At 38.1% G+C, this 19,300-nt stretch overlaps 1 protein-coding gene across 2 annotated transcripts in view; it reads left to right on the top strand.

The window, feature by feature from the left end:
* mbtps1 (membrane-bound transcription factor peptidase, site 1) overlaps positions 1-19,300 on the top strand; it is a 119,036-nt gene that overhangs the window by 79,110 nt on the left and 20,626 nt on the right. For both annotated transcript variants that reach the window (XM_051932364.1, XM_051932365.1), the window contains exon 18: positions 2,353-2,430. In XM_051932364.1, coding sequence (XP_051788324.1) covers positions 2,353-2,430 — 78 coding nt within the window. The remainder of the gene's footprint in view (positions 1-2,352; positions 2,431-19,300) is intronic.

Here is a 19,300-nt window from a genome sequence, read left to right as displayed (position 1 = left end):
ATTTCTCATTTGTGTTTCTTTTAGATAATTAAAGTAACTCGCGTTGTTTCTTAACAATCTGCCCCATATCCTGGTTGACAAGGTTTAAAATCAATTCCTTTCCTTTTGCATGGTCAGTCTGGTGTATGTGCTCATTAGTGAACATTTATCTGTCCATTTAGTGCTGAGTTTTTCCTCCACTTTGCGTTCTTTTTGACATGCATGGTTTTTTGCTTACATAGATGAGTATTATTATTTCTGGAATTTTTACAGATTATAATGAATTTATTAAAGCCCGTATGTAGAAATTCCTTTTTGTTGCATTAATTTATTAAAACTAATTTCTGAAATTGGGTACTATTCATGTATAGTGCATCCGGAAAGTATTCACAGCTCATCACTTTTTCCACATTTTGTTATATTACAGCCTTTTTCCAAAATGGATTAAATTCATTTTTTTTCCTCAGAATTCTACACACAACATCCCATAATGACAATGTGAAAAAAGTTTACTTGAGGTTTTTGCAAATTTATTAAAAATAAAAAAAACTGAGAAATCACATGTACAGTGGTGTGAAAAAATTTTGCCCCCTTCCTGATTTCTTATTCTTTTGCATGTTTGTCACACAAAATGTTTCTGATCATTAAACACATTTAACCATTAGTCAAATATAACACAAGTAAACACAAAATGCAGTTTGTAAATGGTGGTTTTTATTATTTAGGGAGAAAAAAAAAATCCAAACCTACATGGCCCTGTGTGAAAAAGTAATTGCCCCCTGAACCTAACAACTGGTTGGGCCACCCTTAGCAGCAATAACTGCAATCAAGCGTTTGCGATAACTTGCAATGAGTCTTTTACAGCGCCTGGAGGAATTTTGGCCCACTCATCTTTGCAAAATTGTTGTAATTCAGCTTTATTTGAGGGTTTTCTAGCATGAACCGCCTTTTTAAGGTCATGCCATAGCATCTCAATTGGATTCAGGTCAGGACTTTGACTAGGCCACTACAAAGTCTTCATTTTGTTTTTCTTCAGCCATTCAGAGGTGGATTTGCTGGTGTGTTTTGGGTCATTGTCCTGTTGCAGCACCCAAGATCGCTTCAGCTTGAGTTGACGAACAGATGGCCGGACATTCTCCTTCAGGATTTTTTGGTAGACAGTAGAATTCATGGTTCCATCTATCACAGCAAGCCTTCCAGGTCCTGAAGCAGCAAAACAACCCCAGACCATCACACTACCACCACCATATTTTACTGTTGGTATGATGTTCTTTTTCTGAAATGCTGTGTTCCTTTTACGCCAGATGTAACGGGACATTTGCCTTCCAAAAAGTTCAACTTTTGACTCATCAGTCCACAAGGTATTTTTCCCAAAAGTCTTGGCAATCATTGAGATGTTTCTTAGCAAAATTGAGACGAGCCCTAATGTTCTTTTTGCTTAACAGTGGTTTGCATCTTGGAAATCTGCCATGCAGGCCGTTTTTGCCCAGTCTCTTTCTTATGGTGGAGTCGTGAACACTGACCTTAATTGAGGCAAGTGAGGCCTGCAGTTCTTTAGACGTTGTCCTGGGGTCTTTTGTGACCTCTCGGATGAGTCGTCTCTGCGCTCTTGGGGTAATTTTGGGTCGGCCGGCCACTCCTGGGAAGGTTCACCACTGTTCCATGTTTTTGCCATTTGTGGATAATGGCTCTCACTGTGGTTCGCTGGAGTCCCAAAGCTTTAGAAATGGCTTTATAACCTTTACCAGACTGATAGATCTCAATTACTTCTGTTCTCATTTGTTCCTGAATTTCTTTGGATCTTGGCATGATGTCTAGCTTTTGAGGTGCTTTTGGTCTACTTCTCTGTGTCAGGCAGCTCCTATTTAAGTGATTTCTTGATTGAAACCAGGTGTGGCAGTAATCAGGCCTGGGGGTGGCTACGGGAAATTGAACTCAGGTGTGATACACCACAGTTTAGGTTATTTTTTAACAAGGGGGGCAATTACTTTTTCATACAGGGCCATGTAGGTTTGGATTTTTTTTCTCCCTAAATAATAAAAACCATCATTTTAAAACTGCATTTTTGTGTTTACTTGTGTTATATTTGACTAATGGTTAAATGTGTTTGATGATCAGAAACATTTTGTGTGACAAACATGCAAAAGAATAAGAAATCAGGAAGGGGGCAAATAGTTTTTCACACCACTGTACATAAGTATTCACAGCCTTTGCTCAATACTTTCATCTTATCTAATTAACCACTGATCCTTCCTTTAAATTACTGATAGAAAATGATATTGTGATGAATATGATTTTTAAAATAACTATTTTAATCTGTATGTTATTATTTGATGTAGAGTTTGACAAGAACATTGTTTTTTTTTCTTTTAGTGTACTATGCTTCTGGGTGCAGTATTGCTAAATTTCCTGAAGATGGAATAGTTTTGGCAAATCCTCTAAAAGACCAAGGTATGCATGTCAAGTGGCTTTTATACAATTGTATGTTTGTGTATTTATTTTGTCTTTACATTAAACACTTGATATTGCTGTTTAGGTTGTCTTTTAAACAACAGTCTTTATGTAGTCCAATTTGGAAAACTGGTGTCAGTTGCAGTTCAGCTGGTAGTGGCACAGGAATAGACTGGTCTTTATGTCATTCGTTTACAAACTGTTTAAACCTGCAGTTTCTTGCAATAGCATGTCTTAAATAAATGTCCTTGTGTAGTGCTGTAGTTTGATATAAATTGAGAATGAAGTTCCAGATATTTTAATTGTTGGAGTTTTTAAAAAATATTTCCAAGCATTACTCTACTGTTCCTCTAACAAACCTTTTCTGTCGTTTATTTGCTGTAGGGGTGGGCGGTATGACCAAAATTCTATATCACAGTATTTTTCTTAATTATCCCGATTTCACGGTATTCAAAGGTATTTTTTTCCCCATGCATGAGTGGATGTTAACCACATTTTCCACTGCAATTACTGGCTATGAATAACCTATTCCACTGACAAGAGTATTGTACATTGTACAAAAAAAATACATTCTAATGTGCACACAAGTATTAATACAGGTTTGCATTGCCTCATAAAGTGATAGTTTTCAAGAGGGTGGCACTAATGGAGAAGGTATCACATTGCATGACAGATGCAGTCAAAATATAGAACCTTTTTAGTGAACAAATTTTGCAAAAACTTCAAACTATAATTTTGACAGCATATTTTGAACCATACAAAGAGGCATTTAGACTTAGTAAAATATCCAGAAGTGCTTGTCAAAAGTTGTATTGCACTGAATATGTCTTAGAAAAGGAATAAATAGTAAATATTTTTTGTAATGTTCAGAGAGCAGGAAGATCATGAAGTGAATGTATTCTGTGCGGCGATCGCTGCCGGCGCCTCCTCTTAGTTCAAGAAGAAGTCAGTTTAAGAATCTCGGAGAACACTTAACACAAAGCATTTAATGTGCTATATAACTTATGACGGGGTTTGAGAAAATCTAGTAAATTAAATATTCATTTTACGATGGTTTAGTTTTCTACTTTAATGACAAATTACGACAATAAAGTCAACATGTCGACTTTATTCTCGTCATAAGCGTCAAGATTAAAGTGGAAATGTCGAGAATAAAGTCAACATGTCGTCACACTATTACACAGTACCCAGATACATTACACTGTATTGAAAACAAATAAAACAAGTCCAACTTGGCTTGCAGTATTATCCAGTAGTATAGAAACAGTATTTACACATCTGACCTTTTAAAACTAAAGTATCTCCAGGCGACGGACGTGACTCCTTTTTTTCAGCAAAAGTTCTTCTGTGTCATCATGTTCAACTTTATCGTCGGCTTCAGTTTTGGAATGTTCTCTGTACATTTTCACCACGCAATACCTACGCTACCGCTACCTATTTGGTGGGGTAGCAGTGAAAAAGAGCCCCCGTGCAACAAATCTGTGTTTAGCGGTGTAGCAGTGAAAAAGGTCCCCACTTGAACAGTTTCCCGCTGCGCCACGTTCCGAACGTCGTTTAGGCAATTTAAACCGGTGTTGCAGTATAAGAAAAATCCATATCAAAAAAAAAAAAAAAAAAAAAAAAAAAAAACAGTTTTCGGTATGAACCGGTATACCGCCCAGCACTAATTTGCTGCGTGTGCTTGTAAACTATTGAACCATTACCAGCAATGTTTTTGTGTCTAATTCTGTTATTCTAAGTATTTCTTGGATGACATCTTGGCTGTTTAATATATAACACAGTATTAACTGTTGCTGTTATCATATCTGAACTTGTGTACTGGGTATATTTTTTTAAAGGTTGAGATGGACAGACCAGGGAAAAAAATCTCTAGAAAGCAGTTAATTTAAAGTTAAGTGCACATGTGCAGTATACTGTCACATAAATACTACTGTCACAAAAGTAAATGTGCATCTATTGATAAATATGCTCTGAAAAAATTTGATGAGCAGTCAGATAGGCTTATTCAACTTGGTGACCAGGACTACTGTGATTTGTATAAATAAAAAAAAAATGTCTTCATAGGTTCTGATTCTTTGCAGTACAAGAGATTTTCAACATGAAAAAGATCAAGAAGTGGTACTCTGTAAAGGGAAAAAATATAAAAGTCAAAGATAATAAAGTAACTTGTATTTAAAGGGTAAAGTTGTAAAATATCAAAAGCTTCTATCAGTTAGCAGATTATTGTCAAAGCATGAATAGTACTTTGAGTTTATTCTTTATCATTAAATTCCCATTATTTGTTACTTAAATGTGTTCTGTCCTTTTCATAACGTTTTAGGTCACATTCACAATATTTAATAGGAGAATTCCCGATGGCATGAAGTAGCATTCAGCACTTCAGCGATACAGATCTCAAGAGACATTGATATTCTTTATGCATGTATACTTTCTGCACCAGTTGACTTTTAAGGTGAATGCACATTCATACAGTGAATGGCCTGAGTAGAATGATGATGATGGTGCTAAAGAATGCATTTTCCTTGTTGTATTCTTTACAGTTTAACATCCATAAATATGGGACGAATCTTAAAAAAGCTACAAATAAAAAGTGAATTAAGTGCTTTTTTTTTTTTTTTTTTTTTTTTTTTTCCAAAGATGGATTTTCAGCTTCTTTTAACCGTTGTGCTTTTTCAGTGCACACACAGTTTTTTAAAATCTTGGATAATGGTGTTGAAATTAACTCGACAAATTTTAATCTAATTCTTCTGTAGTAGTCATGAGCAAAAAATGATTGGAACATCAAAACTCGAACAAGCAGGTCCATAAACAGCTTTTATTCTAAAGTTGTAGTGCTGTTAGCAGATAAAGCACCTTGACTTTTTGTTGTCTTTATAACACTTTTGACAGTTTAATGTCACACTTACAGCATTTTGGAAGTAGTGTCTATCATTAATTTTTTATGCTGATTTTTTTTTTATTGGTTGTACATTACAATACTGCAGTTTTATCTTTCATTTGCCACTTAGAGAATAAAACAATTGAAACAATATGAATAAGAAAAACAAAATTTCGTGTGTGTTGGTTGTTAAGGTACGTAAAACTGATCACTCACTAAAACCAAATTTTTTTTTTCCTTATTATCCCCGATTTGTAGTGACTAACTGAACTTTCTATCAATTGAGATGGTAATATTTGACCTAAAAGCTTAATCTGTGAGATGTATTATTTGTCTGCCATAAGGATCACAAGGAAGATTACCATCTTTGGTGTGTCATTCATAACATCTGTCATCCAGCCTGGCTTAGCAGCTTTCTTTCTAACACAGTTAAAATATTCAGTTTGTACTCAATGACCTGTAAGCATACGTGACATCATGACTTTCTCTCTTTCTGCTTGTCTTGGCTTTTGAATAGGATCAGATTACCTTTGTTTACTCTCCATGAGTTTGACCGATGTGTCAAAGCTGAAACCTTTAATGTAGAATTCATGGGTCCTACCAATGTATAATCTCATAACCTAAACATCATCAATTTATGAGAGAAAAAACAAAAGCAAAATTCATAACTTCAAACTGAAGAGAGCAGTCTGTCAGTGTTAGGTTAAGTATTAGATGTGTTGCCCTACCATTTTGTGGTATATTATTGTTGAACCCTCTCATTTCCTTAAATTAATAATTAGTTCCAATTTACCACAGTACTTTGAAGAAATGCTTCCCGGTTTCCATTTACTTCCATTTATATCCACTGGTTTCCATAGGATGTGACTCATTATTTAACTGAAAGAATTCTTTTGGGATCAGCTTAATCAAAGCTTTTGAGAGTTTTGAAGATCTGGGTTATGTTCCTATACTCACTACACAGTAGAAGGATTCAGCTCACTTAGCCTGTCAGATTAAGAATCCCTTAGTCCAGCAATGTACATGATTAATTTTTAGTGCAATTTTTGTCAAACAGAGAGCAGAATTGCCCACTGTATAAAATCACTGGTGCATTATTGAGTTAGACATGATTGCCTAGATTTGTATTCACCAATTTTTATTAGAATTTTAGCTAGTGTTAATTTGGTATTTATTTACAATGTCCACACATTCAGATCTCGTGAAGCACTTTACTCTGTATGAATAAATTCCCTGCAGTCTAAACAGTGATTAGAGATTCTGCATTTATGGGCTGATTGCCCTGATCATGTCTAGATTGCTCTAATGTTCTAATAAATATGCCGGTGGCACAGAAGCATGTCCTAGGCAACTTCTTTTAACATCAATTGAATACTGTGGTAGAAATCAACATCTTAATTAAAGAGAAACTTATCCTCAACTGGGAAAAGTTTGATAAAACCTTTGAGTCCGTAATCAGGCAGAAGAAAAGTTTGTCCATCTGAGTCATTTATTACTCTTCATTCTTCTACAGCATAATCAGAATGGTCAGAGTAACAAAGGATACAGGTGCATTTATTTTATAAACTGTTGAATTTACATACAGTTTCAATCAATGCATAAATTTTTTTCTGGTTGGTTTACAAACAAATGACTTGTATTAAATAAGTCTATTTTATTATATTCTTACTGTTCTCCTTTCCTTTGGGTTGAGCCCCACCCTTGAAATTTCTGTTTGTAACAACTGTCTATTCTGGTTGTTCACAAAACATCTGCTGATTTCTTAGTAACCAGCAGCCCCGCGATTCTCGAAAGAATCGCAAATCCAAGAATGGCAATCACTTTCTGTTCCCTCCGATATTTGTAGGGATGAAATATCATGGAGGGTAGGTGCGTCCACAGTGCCACTCACAGTATGGCGGCGATGTTGACGTACGATTCTGCTAGTCATGAGGCGTGTTTCAGAAGCGCGTTGTAGGCGCCGTCGTGTATTGTTTTTATCCATGCAGTCTCGCATTTGGCAGTGGTGGTAGTGTGAACGACTTGCCTGTTGCCTCTGGCATCTGTGCATATATACTGTACAATCTGGCGTGCACGCTGTACCTCAGGTTTAGTTTACAGGTTGTAGGCATACGGGCTTGTTTTTGTATTACTAAGCGTTGAGCTCCTTCGTTTTGGAGCCGTGACTCCTTATTGTTTTAATCTATGCAGTTTTGTGTTTGTTGTTCTGTGGCTGTGTCATTAGGTAGTCGTCGTTTACTGTTAGGAATCATAATTCAACTTACTTTTAATACTGATTGGTAGATGCAAAAGCAAATGAACTATTGTAGGATCTAATGCATTCCATAAAGCTGTTACTTTCGGGTACATTGTTAGTCAAAAGCTTCCGTACATATTCAGGATATTCATCCAAAGCAGGCAGCTTAACTTGACCTTTTTGACAACAACGTGTAAACTCATCAGTTGTACTGCCAGTTTTTTCTTCAAGGAAGTTGCGTGAATGACAATGACTGCAAATGACACTCATTAATCCCAATGAATTTTCATGAACAGTGGACTCATTATAGAATGCGTTCTCAGCTAACTGGCGGAATTGTTCAGCGTCTGTCCGTCGTTTCTGTCCTTGGCTTTTTCTTTGTTGGAATACTGAACGTCTTAAACCTTTTAAACGTCTTAGTAGCCCTTCTGCAGTTTCTTTTTGGATCCGTGCCTCTCTTGCATGTAGTGTTCCAGAAGCACGTTGTAGGCGCCTTCGTTCATTGTTTTCATCCGTACGGGCTCGGTTTTGTATTTGTAATTGTTGAGCTCTTTGTTTCTGGTGCCGTGACTTCTTTGCTACTGGTGTTTGTGAAGCGTGTTGTAGGAGCCTCCATTTATTGTTTTTATCCATGCAGTCTCGTTTTTGTTTCTCTGTTACTGAATTACCGTTATGTGATTCAAACATGCCACACAGACTGATGGCACAGTGGATTACACAAGTTTAGTTTACAGGTTGTGTTGTTTGGGCACCACCTACTGACTCTGGGAAGCCGCTGGGTTTGACTCTGGGGCGCCGCGGCGCAGTGCGCATGCGCTTCGGTGCGTCCGCCGTGCATAAATTAAACTGTCGTTTAGTAATATAGATCTCTTGCGTCATCTTTCAGTACACTTTGTGTATTATATTTTTGTCTTGTTCACTTGATCTTGATCTGGTTTACTGATTTGCCTGAACAGGTTTAACCCTTTATGCTATTTCTTTAAGGTGAATGCTTTGTTTTAAAAAGCATATCAAACCACTTTATTCTAAATGACTATGTGACTCCTAAGTCTAATTTTTCTTCCACAATATATGGCTTCAGCTAGTCACTTTTAGTTTTGACAATCAGTTAGATTTTCAATTTTTTTTATTTTATGTTTTAAAAAAATGCAACATTTGTGCAAAAGTACAAGTATTTTATTTATAAGTAAGAATGTATTATTCCCAACACAATGCTGGCCTTTATAACAATTAATACAAGTACGTTCTTAAATAACATTTTCCAAATAGTGCATAGCAATCAAGTCTTTGTGCTAACTGTAAGATCTAGAATGATGCTTTGAAAATTTATGTAAACAAAACTCAACATCAAGAGTTAGAATTTTGAAACTGCTATGGAAAAAAGCTCAAGTGCATTAATTTTATTAGATTTCTTATAATCTTTGCAAAATTCTCTCACCTTTCTAGTTCTTCCCACCATTACCTAATATCCACCAGTTGAACAAAATTGGCCCTCATTACTTCATAGCATTACCTAATATTGGTCACTTTACCGAAAGGTATTCATTGAACAATCACGCAATTGATAAGTCAAAGCTGGGAAGACCCTTATTTGGGATACTGGGCCACACAAATGGATATTACTTGATGTATAAGCATCTCTTAAGATTGAAATCGTAAATTAATTTCTAAAATAAGGGACTGCTTGTTTTTTTTCATAGTGCACACAGTTCTTGATTTTCATTACATCATATTGGTGTTTGAGCAAACAAGTAAAAAAGCAGGAACAACAACATTTAGTTGTGTAGCACATTTTCATACAAATGGTGTAGTTCAAAGTGCTTTACAAGATGAAGAAAGAAAAGTTTATCTGAATCAAAAATAAGATTAGGCAATGCTAAGTAACAAAGAATAAAGTAATGTCAGATGGCTGGGAGGACAGAAAAAACAAAGAAAAATAAACTCCAGATAGGCCTGAGAAAAAAAAAAAAACAATCTGCAAGGGTTCCAAGGCCAAGAGACCACCCAGCCCCCACTGGGAATTCTACCTAAATTCCTCCTTATGGCTTTCAGGCTTCACGTGAAAGAATTTTGTGATGATGGTCTTATAGACGTCTGGGGTACTGCCTTCAATCCATTAATGTAGGGACTGCATGGTACCTTGATAAGGTGGTGGTGGTGCAGAACGGCACTACAGAAAACCGGAAAAAGAACAACAGAGAATAGTAGGGATTAGTACGGATTGTGGAGCCTTGATAAAAATGCTAATTAAATGCACATATAGCATGTTAAAATAATGGGTTTTTAGCAGTGCTTTAAAATGCTCCACTGTGTTACCCCGGTGAATTTCTATCGCTATTCCAGATATTAGGTGCATAACCACAGAAGGCCACCTTACCACTTCTATTAAATTTAGCTCTTGGAATTATAAGCAGACCCTCATTTGAAAATCTAAGGTTATGATTTGGAGTGTAATGTGACAGGCATTCCGAAATATAGGATGGAGCGAGATTATTTAAGGCTTTGTAAACCAAAAGCAGTATTTTAAAGTGAATTCTAAATGGCACGGGTAACCAATGTAGTGACGTCAAAACCGGATTTTCTTTTCCTAGTTAAAATTCTGCCAGCTGCATTCTGTACTAGTTGCAACCGATTGATGTCTTTTTTGGGTAGTCCTGAAAGGAGTGCGTTACAGTAATCTAGCCGACTAAAACCAAAAGTGTGAAGTAACTTTTCAGCATTTTGCAAAGTTATAAAGGATTTGACTTTTGTTATATTCCTTAAGTGAAAGAATTATGTCCTGGTAATTTGATTAATATATGATTTAAAATAGTTGCTGCATGTAAAAGCAAGTTTAGCCAGCTTTTCATTATGCTTAATAGCAAATGTTATTTTTTTACTTATTACAGTGTAAAAGTCGTTTTATATTAAATAAAATACCCTAAAATAATTGTTGAGCTTACAAAAGTTGGTTTTTATCCATTAGATGGCAGCAAAGGCTGCAAGATGAATGGAATGTCCTATACAGTGGACCCTTGACTTACGAATTCAATTCGTTCACGAGGGCTGGTTGTAACTCAGGTTGGTTACAAGTCAAGACTATTTTTCTCATAAGAAATAATGGAAATACCCTTAATGCGTTCCGAACCTCCCACAGCAACACTTACTTAATTTTTTTTTAATAAAAAAGGGTTGTATAATGTGCATAATTTACCAGAAACACCAATAATGTTTCTAATGTACTAACCAAAAAGTGCCTAGCCTACCAAAAACAACAATTTCATACTGTACTCACCATTTAAGTTGACATCTTTGGCTTGCAGGAAGGGAGGAGGAGGAGAATGAAATGGAAGGTGGTTATTGTTTGGAAGGAGCTTCCTTATACAAATCTTTTCTTTGTAAAATTGTCAAGATGGTGGATTTCGACATGCTATACAGATTAGCGAGATCGGTCACACGAACGCCACTCTCATATATCCACACAATTTCCTTCTTCATTTTGATTGTGATCGCTTTCTTTACCTTCATTACCTTCTCTTCCTTCCTTAGCAATTATCGTAATAAATTATATAAATCACTGCACTGACCAAAATTACGTCCACAAACACATGTATCTGGGCTCCAACTGATGCTTACAAATGCTATCAGCTGTTTGTTTACAATCGCACAAGTGGATACACGTGACCCCATTCGGGTTGTAACGCAAGACATTGGTCGTAATTCAAAACAAAAATTTTGGTCGTAAACCAAGTTGTTCGCATGGCCGTCAGACCGGTCGTATATCAAGGGTCGACTGTACTTTATAGTACAGAGTCAAAAACATGCTGCTGCCATCATCAATTTTTTTTTTTTGCACTGTCAGATAAGGATTTTGAACTTCCAGAAAATATGCAATAAATTGGTGTTGCATTTTCCCCAAATGTGAGTCAGAGAGGGACCACCTCTGATTGTGTTTTCCTTTCAGGTACTCCATCATCATTGTGTCTCCATACTGAGTGAGCTCATATTTGCAGATTTTTTGTAAAACATTGATTTCTTACCAAGTATGAAGATGAAATGACTCCACACTTTTAAGTTCTTTAGTCTACATCCCTCTAGTGTATTTACAGTCCCTTCAAAAAGTATTGAAACAACAATTAATTTACCAATTAATTTGTTTTTGTTGTGTACCAAAGACATTTGTGTGTGAGATCAAAAGAAGAATATGAGAAGAGAGATCAGAGATTCAGCTTTTATTCCCTGGTATTTACATCTATGTTAAACAACATAGAACATAGCACATTTTCCATCAAACCATCCAGTTTTTCAAGTGAGCAAAAGTATTGGAACAGAATGATTTCTACTAAATTAAATTTAAAAATACTTAAGATTTTGTTGCATATCCCTTGCTTGCAATAACTGCATCAAGCCTACAACTCAGACTCCACCAGATTTCTTGTTTCTTCATTCATTATGCCTTTCCAGGCATTTACCATGGCATCTTTTAGTTGTTGTCTGTTTTGCGGGGTTTCTTCCTTCAGACTTCTCTTCAGGAGGTGAAATGCATGATCAGTTGGGTTGCTGCATAATAAAGTTCATCCCAATTTGTTTGGATACATTCCTCCATAAATTAGCAGGCAATATGTTTTCTGTAAACTTCTGAGTTCATTTTGCTACTACCGTCATGAGTTACATCATCAATAAAAATGATTGAGCCTGTTCTAGAAGTAGCCGTGCAAGCCCAAGCCATGACACATCCTCTGCAATGCTTCACAGATGAGCATGCATGTTTAGGATCATGAGCAGATCCCTTCTTTTTCCATACTTTGGCCTTTTCATCACTATGGTAGAGGTTAATCTTTTTTTCCTCAGTCCATAATCATTTATTCCAGATCTCTTGTGGCTCATCTCTGTACTTTTTTGCAAATTCCAGTTTGGCTTTCTGATCTTTACTGCTGATGAGTGGGTCGCATCTTCGAGTATGGCCTCTGCATTGTTTTTCTGTAAGTCTCTTTCAAACACTGAACTGTGATATTTCCATCTCTGCTCTTTTTGGAGGTTGTTCATGATGTTATGGACTGTTGTTTTGGGGTTTTTCTTTACTTCTCTCACCATTTATTGGTCATCAGTTGTTGTTTTCCTTGGATGACCAGTTCAGTGCCTGTTGCTCAGTACACCAGTGGTTTCCTTCTCTTTCACAACATTTCAAATTGTGGTACTGGCTATGCCCAATGTCTTTGAAATGCTCTGATGTATTTTTCACTCTTTTCTCAGCTTCAGAATGGGATGCTTTTCTCTCATAGACGGCTATCTACTCTTCATGTTGTTCAGCCCTTCTTGACTACATATGCACTCTTCCCAGGTGAAAGCCAAAGCTTAAACTGAGAGTAGATATCCAGGGCTACTTAATTATTAAACAGCCTTATATGACACACCTGTGTAACAAGAAACACCTGTCACTTGTCATGTTCCAATACTTTAGCTCCCTTAAAAACTGAATGGTTTGAAACAAAATGTGCTATGTTCTATATTGTTTAACATATCTAGATGAGAATTGTGGACACTTTTTGTGACTGAAGACAGAGAAGAAAATTAAAATTAGTAAAAACCTTTTATTGATACATACCAGGCAAGGGTAAAATGACAGAGAAATACAGTCCTAGGACACCGCACTTCATCTGCCTCGAGCGCAGATATCCTTGTTCTTTTATAGCTTTTCTAGTCTCCTGATCGTTGACCACGTAAGCAATAAAAATAGCGTCCTGACTCATTTTGTATTATTCCAATTGGTAAAGTCTTTACCCTAAAGGTATATTTTCTTGTCACACACATCATTGAAAGGAAAATTACAGAAAGTATATATGCTTTTTGTCACGTACGCAAAACACAAACAAGTTTGATCATTCTGTCCTATTTTCTGTACTTACACACATACATTTTGTTCAATTACATCATTTTATGTTTTTACACTCCTCCCTTTTTGAACAAAATGATGTGGGCAGTAGAATTGAATGGAAATGGTTGATGAAGGGGAAGGGGGGGTGGGGGGGAAGGGGATGGGGAGGAGAAAATGGAAGAAGCTATACGAGACATGTGCTCCTCATGTAGCATATATGCCCTTTCCATAGAGGCGGTAAAGTACTTAGATATTATGTAGCGAAACAAAGGGATAATACAACAACCAACCAGGAGGAGGAGGCAAAATGCCACAACCAAAGAAATAAAAACAGATCTTATCCATTGTCCTTGTCATCCGACTCCACAGTCCACAATTGAGCAGAAATCAATTTGCACTGAAGTGGTGAGTCCCTGTGTGACTGTGATATTCGAGTATCTCTGATTCTGGTTCTGTTTTACCTTATAAAGATAGAGATCACCACCCATCCTTGGGTAGCCTGAGAGGGTGCGGGTAACAGTCAACAGAAAAAGTATTTTTAAGATAGCCATTTCTTGCAATGCGATGCGTGGATCCAGGCAGGCAGTCCTTCAACTTTCACGGCATGTGGTGTGGATAGAAGAATTTGGAATGGTCCTCTCCACCTAGGCTGATGCCAGTGTTTCCTCCGAGTATCTCGAACCAGGATCCAGGTGCCCAAGGGAATTGGTAAATCCTTAGAAGGTGGGATGGTCCTCCAGGCTTGATTAACCTGCTGGTGGACTTCCTTCAACGAGGTTCGGAGACCTGCAAGACTAGAGAGAAGATCATTGTCCACAGTATGCAAATTCACATTTCCTACAATCATGCCAATGGGCATGGGACGTCCGGTCAGAATCTCAAGCGGCGATTGTCCCAGTTGTCGGTGTGTCCGTCCCCTTAGTCCCATTAAAGCTAAGGGTAGTGCATCCGGCCATGATAAATTAGTTTGTTCACAAATTTTTGCGACTTTAGCTTTTAAAGTGCCATTGCATCGTTCTACGATGCCTCCGCTTTGGGGATGGTATTTACAATAATGGTGCACATTAATTTGGAGCCAGGTGGTTAATTCATTTTATAACGGAGTTCACAAAATGAGTGCCATTATCTGTTTGTAACTTTTGAGGGATACCCCATCTTGGAATAATCTCTTTAATTAGTGCTTTAGCTACTGTTTTGGCATCGTTGTGTTTTGAAGGGAAAGCCTCTACCCATCGAGAGAACACATCGACAATCACAAGGCAATATCGGTACCCTTTAGACGGGTTTAGTTCAATGAAATCCATTTGGAGGTGTTCAAACGGACCCATTGGATTAGGGGTAATGGCGGGACTTACCTGGGTACCTTTTCCCACATTAAACTTTTGACATATTGCACAGCGTCTGCAAAATTGCTCTGCATATGTAGAGAAACCTACAGCTTCCCAATGTTTTTCAACATCTCGACCATGGCATCTCTACCTGCGTGATCGAGGCCATGGGCGATTTTTGCCATTCCTGGGAAAGAGGCTTTTGGGAGAAAAGGTTTGTTAGTGTGTTTATGAGTCCAGACTCCATCAGAGAGGGACCCTTCTTTGGACCATTTTCTCCTTTCGATATCCGTGGCTGCACTCTGTAAAGAAATAATTTGATTATCAGGGTCCTGGTCATTTCTCTGTTGGAATAAAGAAATTGGTGTGTTATTATATGCAGCCTCTTTAGCAAAGTGGTCAGCTAATTCATTTCCTTTGCTAACAGGATCCTGTTTTCCTGTGTGAGCTTGACATTTAACAATCGCTAGCTTCGATGGTTTGGTTATAGCTTCTAAAAGGGATTCGATCAATTTCTGATGTTGGATGGGTTTGCCAGTACTGGTCTTAAATCCCCTTAGTTTCCATAGTGCTCCATGATCATGGCAGACTCCAAAAGCATACCTGGAATCCGTATAAATTGTTACGATCTTCCCTTCGGACAGCTGACACGCTCGAGTGAGTTCTACGAGTTCAGCTGCTTGTGCACTCAAGCTTGATGAAATTCGATTTGCTTCCAGCAGGCGGTCCCCTTGGACCACTGCGTAACTGGTTGAGGGTGCTCCATTTTTCAATCTCAAGGAACATCCATCCACAAAAATCATTTCTCCAGTTTCTAAAGGTGTTTGCTATTTCATCATGGCAATTATGTGGTTCTCCTTCGTTGTTAATTGGGAGAAGAGTGGCTGGATTTAAAGTGGAGCATCTTTCAATTGTAACATTTGACAAAGTACAGAGTACATTCTGATAGTGTATTGCCCTAGCAGTAGTGAGATGTGAAGTTTTGGCTTGTACTAGGATAGAATGTACAGCGTGAGGCACTTTAACTGTTAGGGGGCTCATGAGAACTACATCCGTGCTTGCTAATACAGCTTCTGTTGTTGCAGCCACAGCACGAAGACACAGAGGAAGTGCTGCGGCCACTGGATCCAGTTTTTTAGAAAAATAAGCCACTGGTCTTTGTTTATCTCCATGTTGTTGCGTCAGTACTGCATTCATAAATCCCTGCTTTTCGTCCACGAACAAAGTGAATGGACGAGAATGATCAGGCAAACCAAGCGCGGGAGCAGATAGAAGAGCAGTTTTTAGGTTACAGAGAGCCTTCTCAGCCTGTTCATTCCATTGGACCTGGCCAGAAAGGGGGGTGCCAGGAGTATTAGCCAATTGTTGCAACGGCTGTGCTCTTTCAGTAAAATTTAGAACCCACTGTCTGCAGTAGCCCAGAATACCTAAAACAGACATAACCTGTTGTTTTGTGACCGGTCTAGGAAGATTTTGGATGGCTGTAATGCGATCGCTAGAGAGAGCTCTTGTTCCACACGTAATGTCATGACCTAGATATTTTACAGTTGTTTTGATTAGCTGCAGCTTAACTTTAGAAACTTTATGGCCATTGTCCCCCAAAAACAGCAACAATTTCTGGGTATCTTTTGCACAATCTTCTTCCGTAGCGCTACATAGCATTATGTCATCTACATACTGTATCAATGTACTACCTCTGTCTGGCCAAAAGCCTTCTAAATTTTGGGCAAGAGCTTGTCCATATACACAAGGGGCTTCAGTGTATCCCTGAGGCATGACGGTCCATGTCCAACGGCGATTTTGGAAAGTGAAAGCAAACCAAAATTGAGAATCAGGGTGTACAGGGATAGAAAAGAAAGCATTAGCTAGGTCAATAACGGAGAAGTACTGAGCGGAAGGAGGGATAGTAGAGAGGATAGTGGAAGGATTAGGGACGATAGGGGCCCTAGGGAAGATGGCAGAATTTACTTGTCGCAAGTCTTGTACAAAACGCCATGAACCGTCAGCCTTTTTTATAGGTAGAATGGGGGAATTGACTGGAGAGTATTCAATTGGAATAATGGCACCGCGTTTGACGAGATCGGAATGTACGGCGGAGATGCCAGCCTCTGCTTCGGGAGACAGAGGATATTGGGCACGGTGCGGGCGGAAGGAGGATTTCGGGTGGATCACCAGTGGCTCACAATGGGCTATCCTTCCATAATCATTCTTTCCCTGGGACCATAGTGAATCAGGGAGCATAGAGAGCCAAGAAGGGAAAGTGGTTTGCAATGAACAAGCAAAAGAGGAAGGACGGCACAAAGCGCGATGTACTAAAAAATCAGTTTGAAGCACCACTTTAGTTATTAAACGGTCAGGAGTATCAAAAATACCTGGAGTAACTTGTAACCAGTCTGTTCTTTTAAGGCATTTTTCTACCCATGGTCCTATTTCCCCCCATTTAAATAAAATATGAATCTCTGATCTCTCTTCTCATAATCATTTTTTGATGTCATACACAAATGTCTTCAGTGCACAGAAAAAACAAATTGACCTTGCTGTTCCAATAATTTTGGAGGGGACTGTAAATCCTCTGCTGTAAAAAGTGTGATCAACAATTCTCCAATTAAGTGACGTGCATAATGTGTTGAACAGTTACAAAATTTGGTAGCCAGTATCGATACCACTGATGATCAATGGTATCGATTTGTTGTGGGCCTACACCTGAATTCTAATCAGTTGTCCCCATCTGTATGATGACAAGAATAACATTTGTTACATTTTTCATAAGCAGAATTCTTTTGGTTCAGTCACAGAAAGATTTGTTATTGATCATTTGCCCAATTCGAAGTTTCATTATGAAATGCATTCCAGAGCACTTGTATTGTGGAATACTTTTTATTAATTCACTTTAATGGCCACTCTGGTTTCATCTTCAGTGTCCTAAGTGGACAGATTTATATTTTAAACATATGCATCATTTTAATTTTAGTGATCTGATTATTTTTGTGTTATTGTGGTCTGTAATAGACCACTGCCCCATTCCAGTTGGGTTGTTGTCTATTTTGAATAGGTGCTAAAGAAAAAGTGCTCACATCAGACTTTGCTTTATATTGGTGAGAGGAGAGTGCTCAAATTTAATAATAAGTGTGTTTTGCTTGGTATCTCAAGTGGAATGGAAGGAAGTCTTGTGATTATTTCTGTGATTTGTTGTATAATCCACTATATTGTTCAAGTGTTATGTGCATTCTAATAATTTTGAAAGATTTAGAATTTTGTCCACTTTACCCTTGGTTCCATTGAATGATACAGTTAATGCTAAAACATACACAGCTTTTAGACAATTGTGCACTGTTTGTGGCAACAGTTTGAGGGAAGTCCTTTTCTGTTCCAGCATGACTTTGCCCTTAAGCACAAAACCAGGCCTTGAAGAAATGGTTTAATGAGTTTGGTGTGGAGAAACTCATGTGGCCTACACAGACCTTTGACCTCAGCCCCATTGAACAATTGTTTTATTGTCAAAACTGTGTCATTGTCATCAAAAGCACTATATTAGCCTCCTAGATTCATTTTTCCATTGGTGAACAATATGAAATGCGCCTATAATTTAATTTAAACCTTGTTTACCACATACAACCCACAAAACTCATCCCCAGGAGCCTTGGCATAGGCTGCATGCTTCTGGGACTACAGCTCACAGTTTGCTTTACCCAGTTTTCCAACACTAAGAGGTTATCTCCTTGTTTTTTTGCAGGACCAAGGCTAATTAAGAACATCCCACAACTTCTCGGAGATTTGTAGTGTTGACAAACACAAAGTAGTGCCATTTTAGTATTAGTATTAGTGCCAAATAATAGTAGTTAAATGGATGAAAACATACACGCTGAACGATTTAAATCAAAGTCGGAACAGCAAGCCTTGGATCAGGTAGTCCACATTGAGCAGCTGGAGTTCACCATCGTTTCTTAAACTAGTAGAGGTATCCATGTGAATTCAGAGACATTTGTTCTTGATCCAGCTAAAGAGCAAGCCATTGCACAGTCTTACTCTGTATCCTCAAGTGTTCTCAAAATCTTTTATACAGAGCCTCAGTGAAGTACAGTAATCCCTCACCTATCGCGGGGGTTACGTTCCAGAGCCCCCCGTGATAGGTGAAAATCCGCGAAGTAGCGATGTATATTTATTTTATTATTTATACATATTTTAAGGCTTTATAAACCCTTCCCACACTCTTATAAACCTTTCTCACTCTCTTGTTAACCTTTCCCACACTCTTATAAACACTTCCTATGCTCTTAAACACTTTCTACATTCTTAAACACCGCAGACCAACACTGCACGCAGCGATCAGACGTCAATGTGTCTGCACTCGCTTTGTGAAGGGGGGCAGCTGAACTCACACTGAGCAGAAATGGACTTTGTGCTGCTTCTGCCAAAATGCCTGCTTGTCGCTCTGCACGAGGAGTGTGTGTGTGTGTGTGTGTGTGGGTGTGTGAGAGCTGAACGCACCTTCGCTCAAACCCCCCCTCCCCGGAAGCGCAGTACGCTCCTGCCACTTCACATTGTCAAGGGGGTGGGGAGCTGAATGAACGCTA

The sequence above is a fragment of the Erpetoichthys calabaricus genome, chromosome 9 (genome assembly GCF_900747795.2).
Source record: "Erpetoichthys calabaricus chromosome 9, fErpCal1.3, whole genome shotgun sequence".
NCBI classification, from domain to species: domain Eukaryota; kingdom Metazoa; phylum Chordata; class Cladistia; order Polypteriformes; family Polypteridae; genus Erpetoichthys; species Erpetoichthys calabaricus.
The sequence above is the reverse complement of the archived record's forward strand: the minus strand, read 5'-3'. Positions and strand labels throughout refer to the sequence as shown.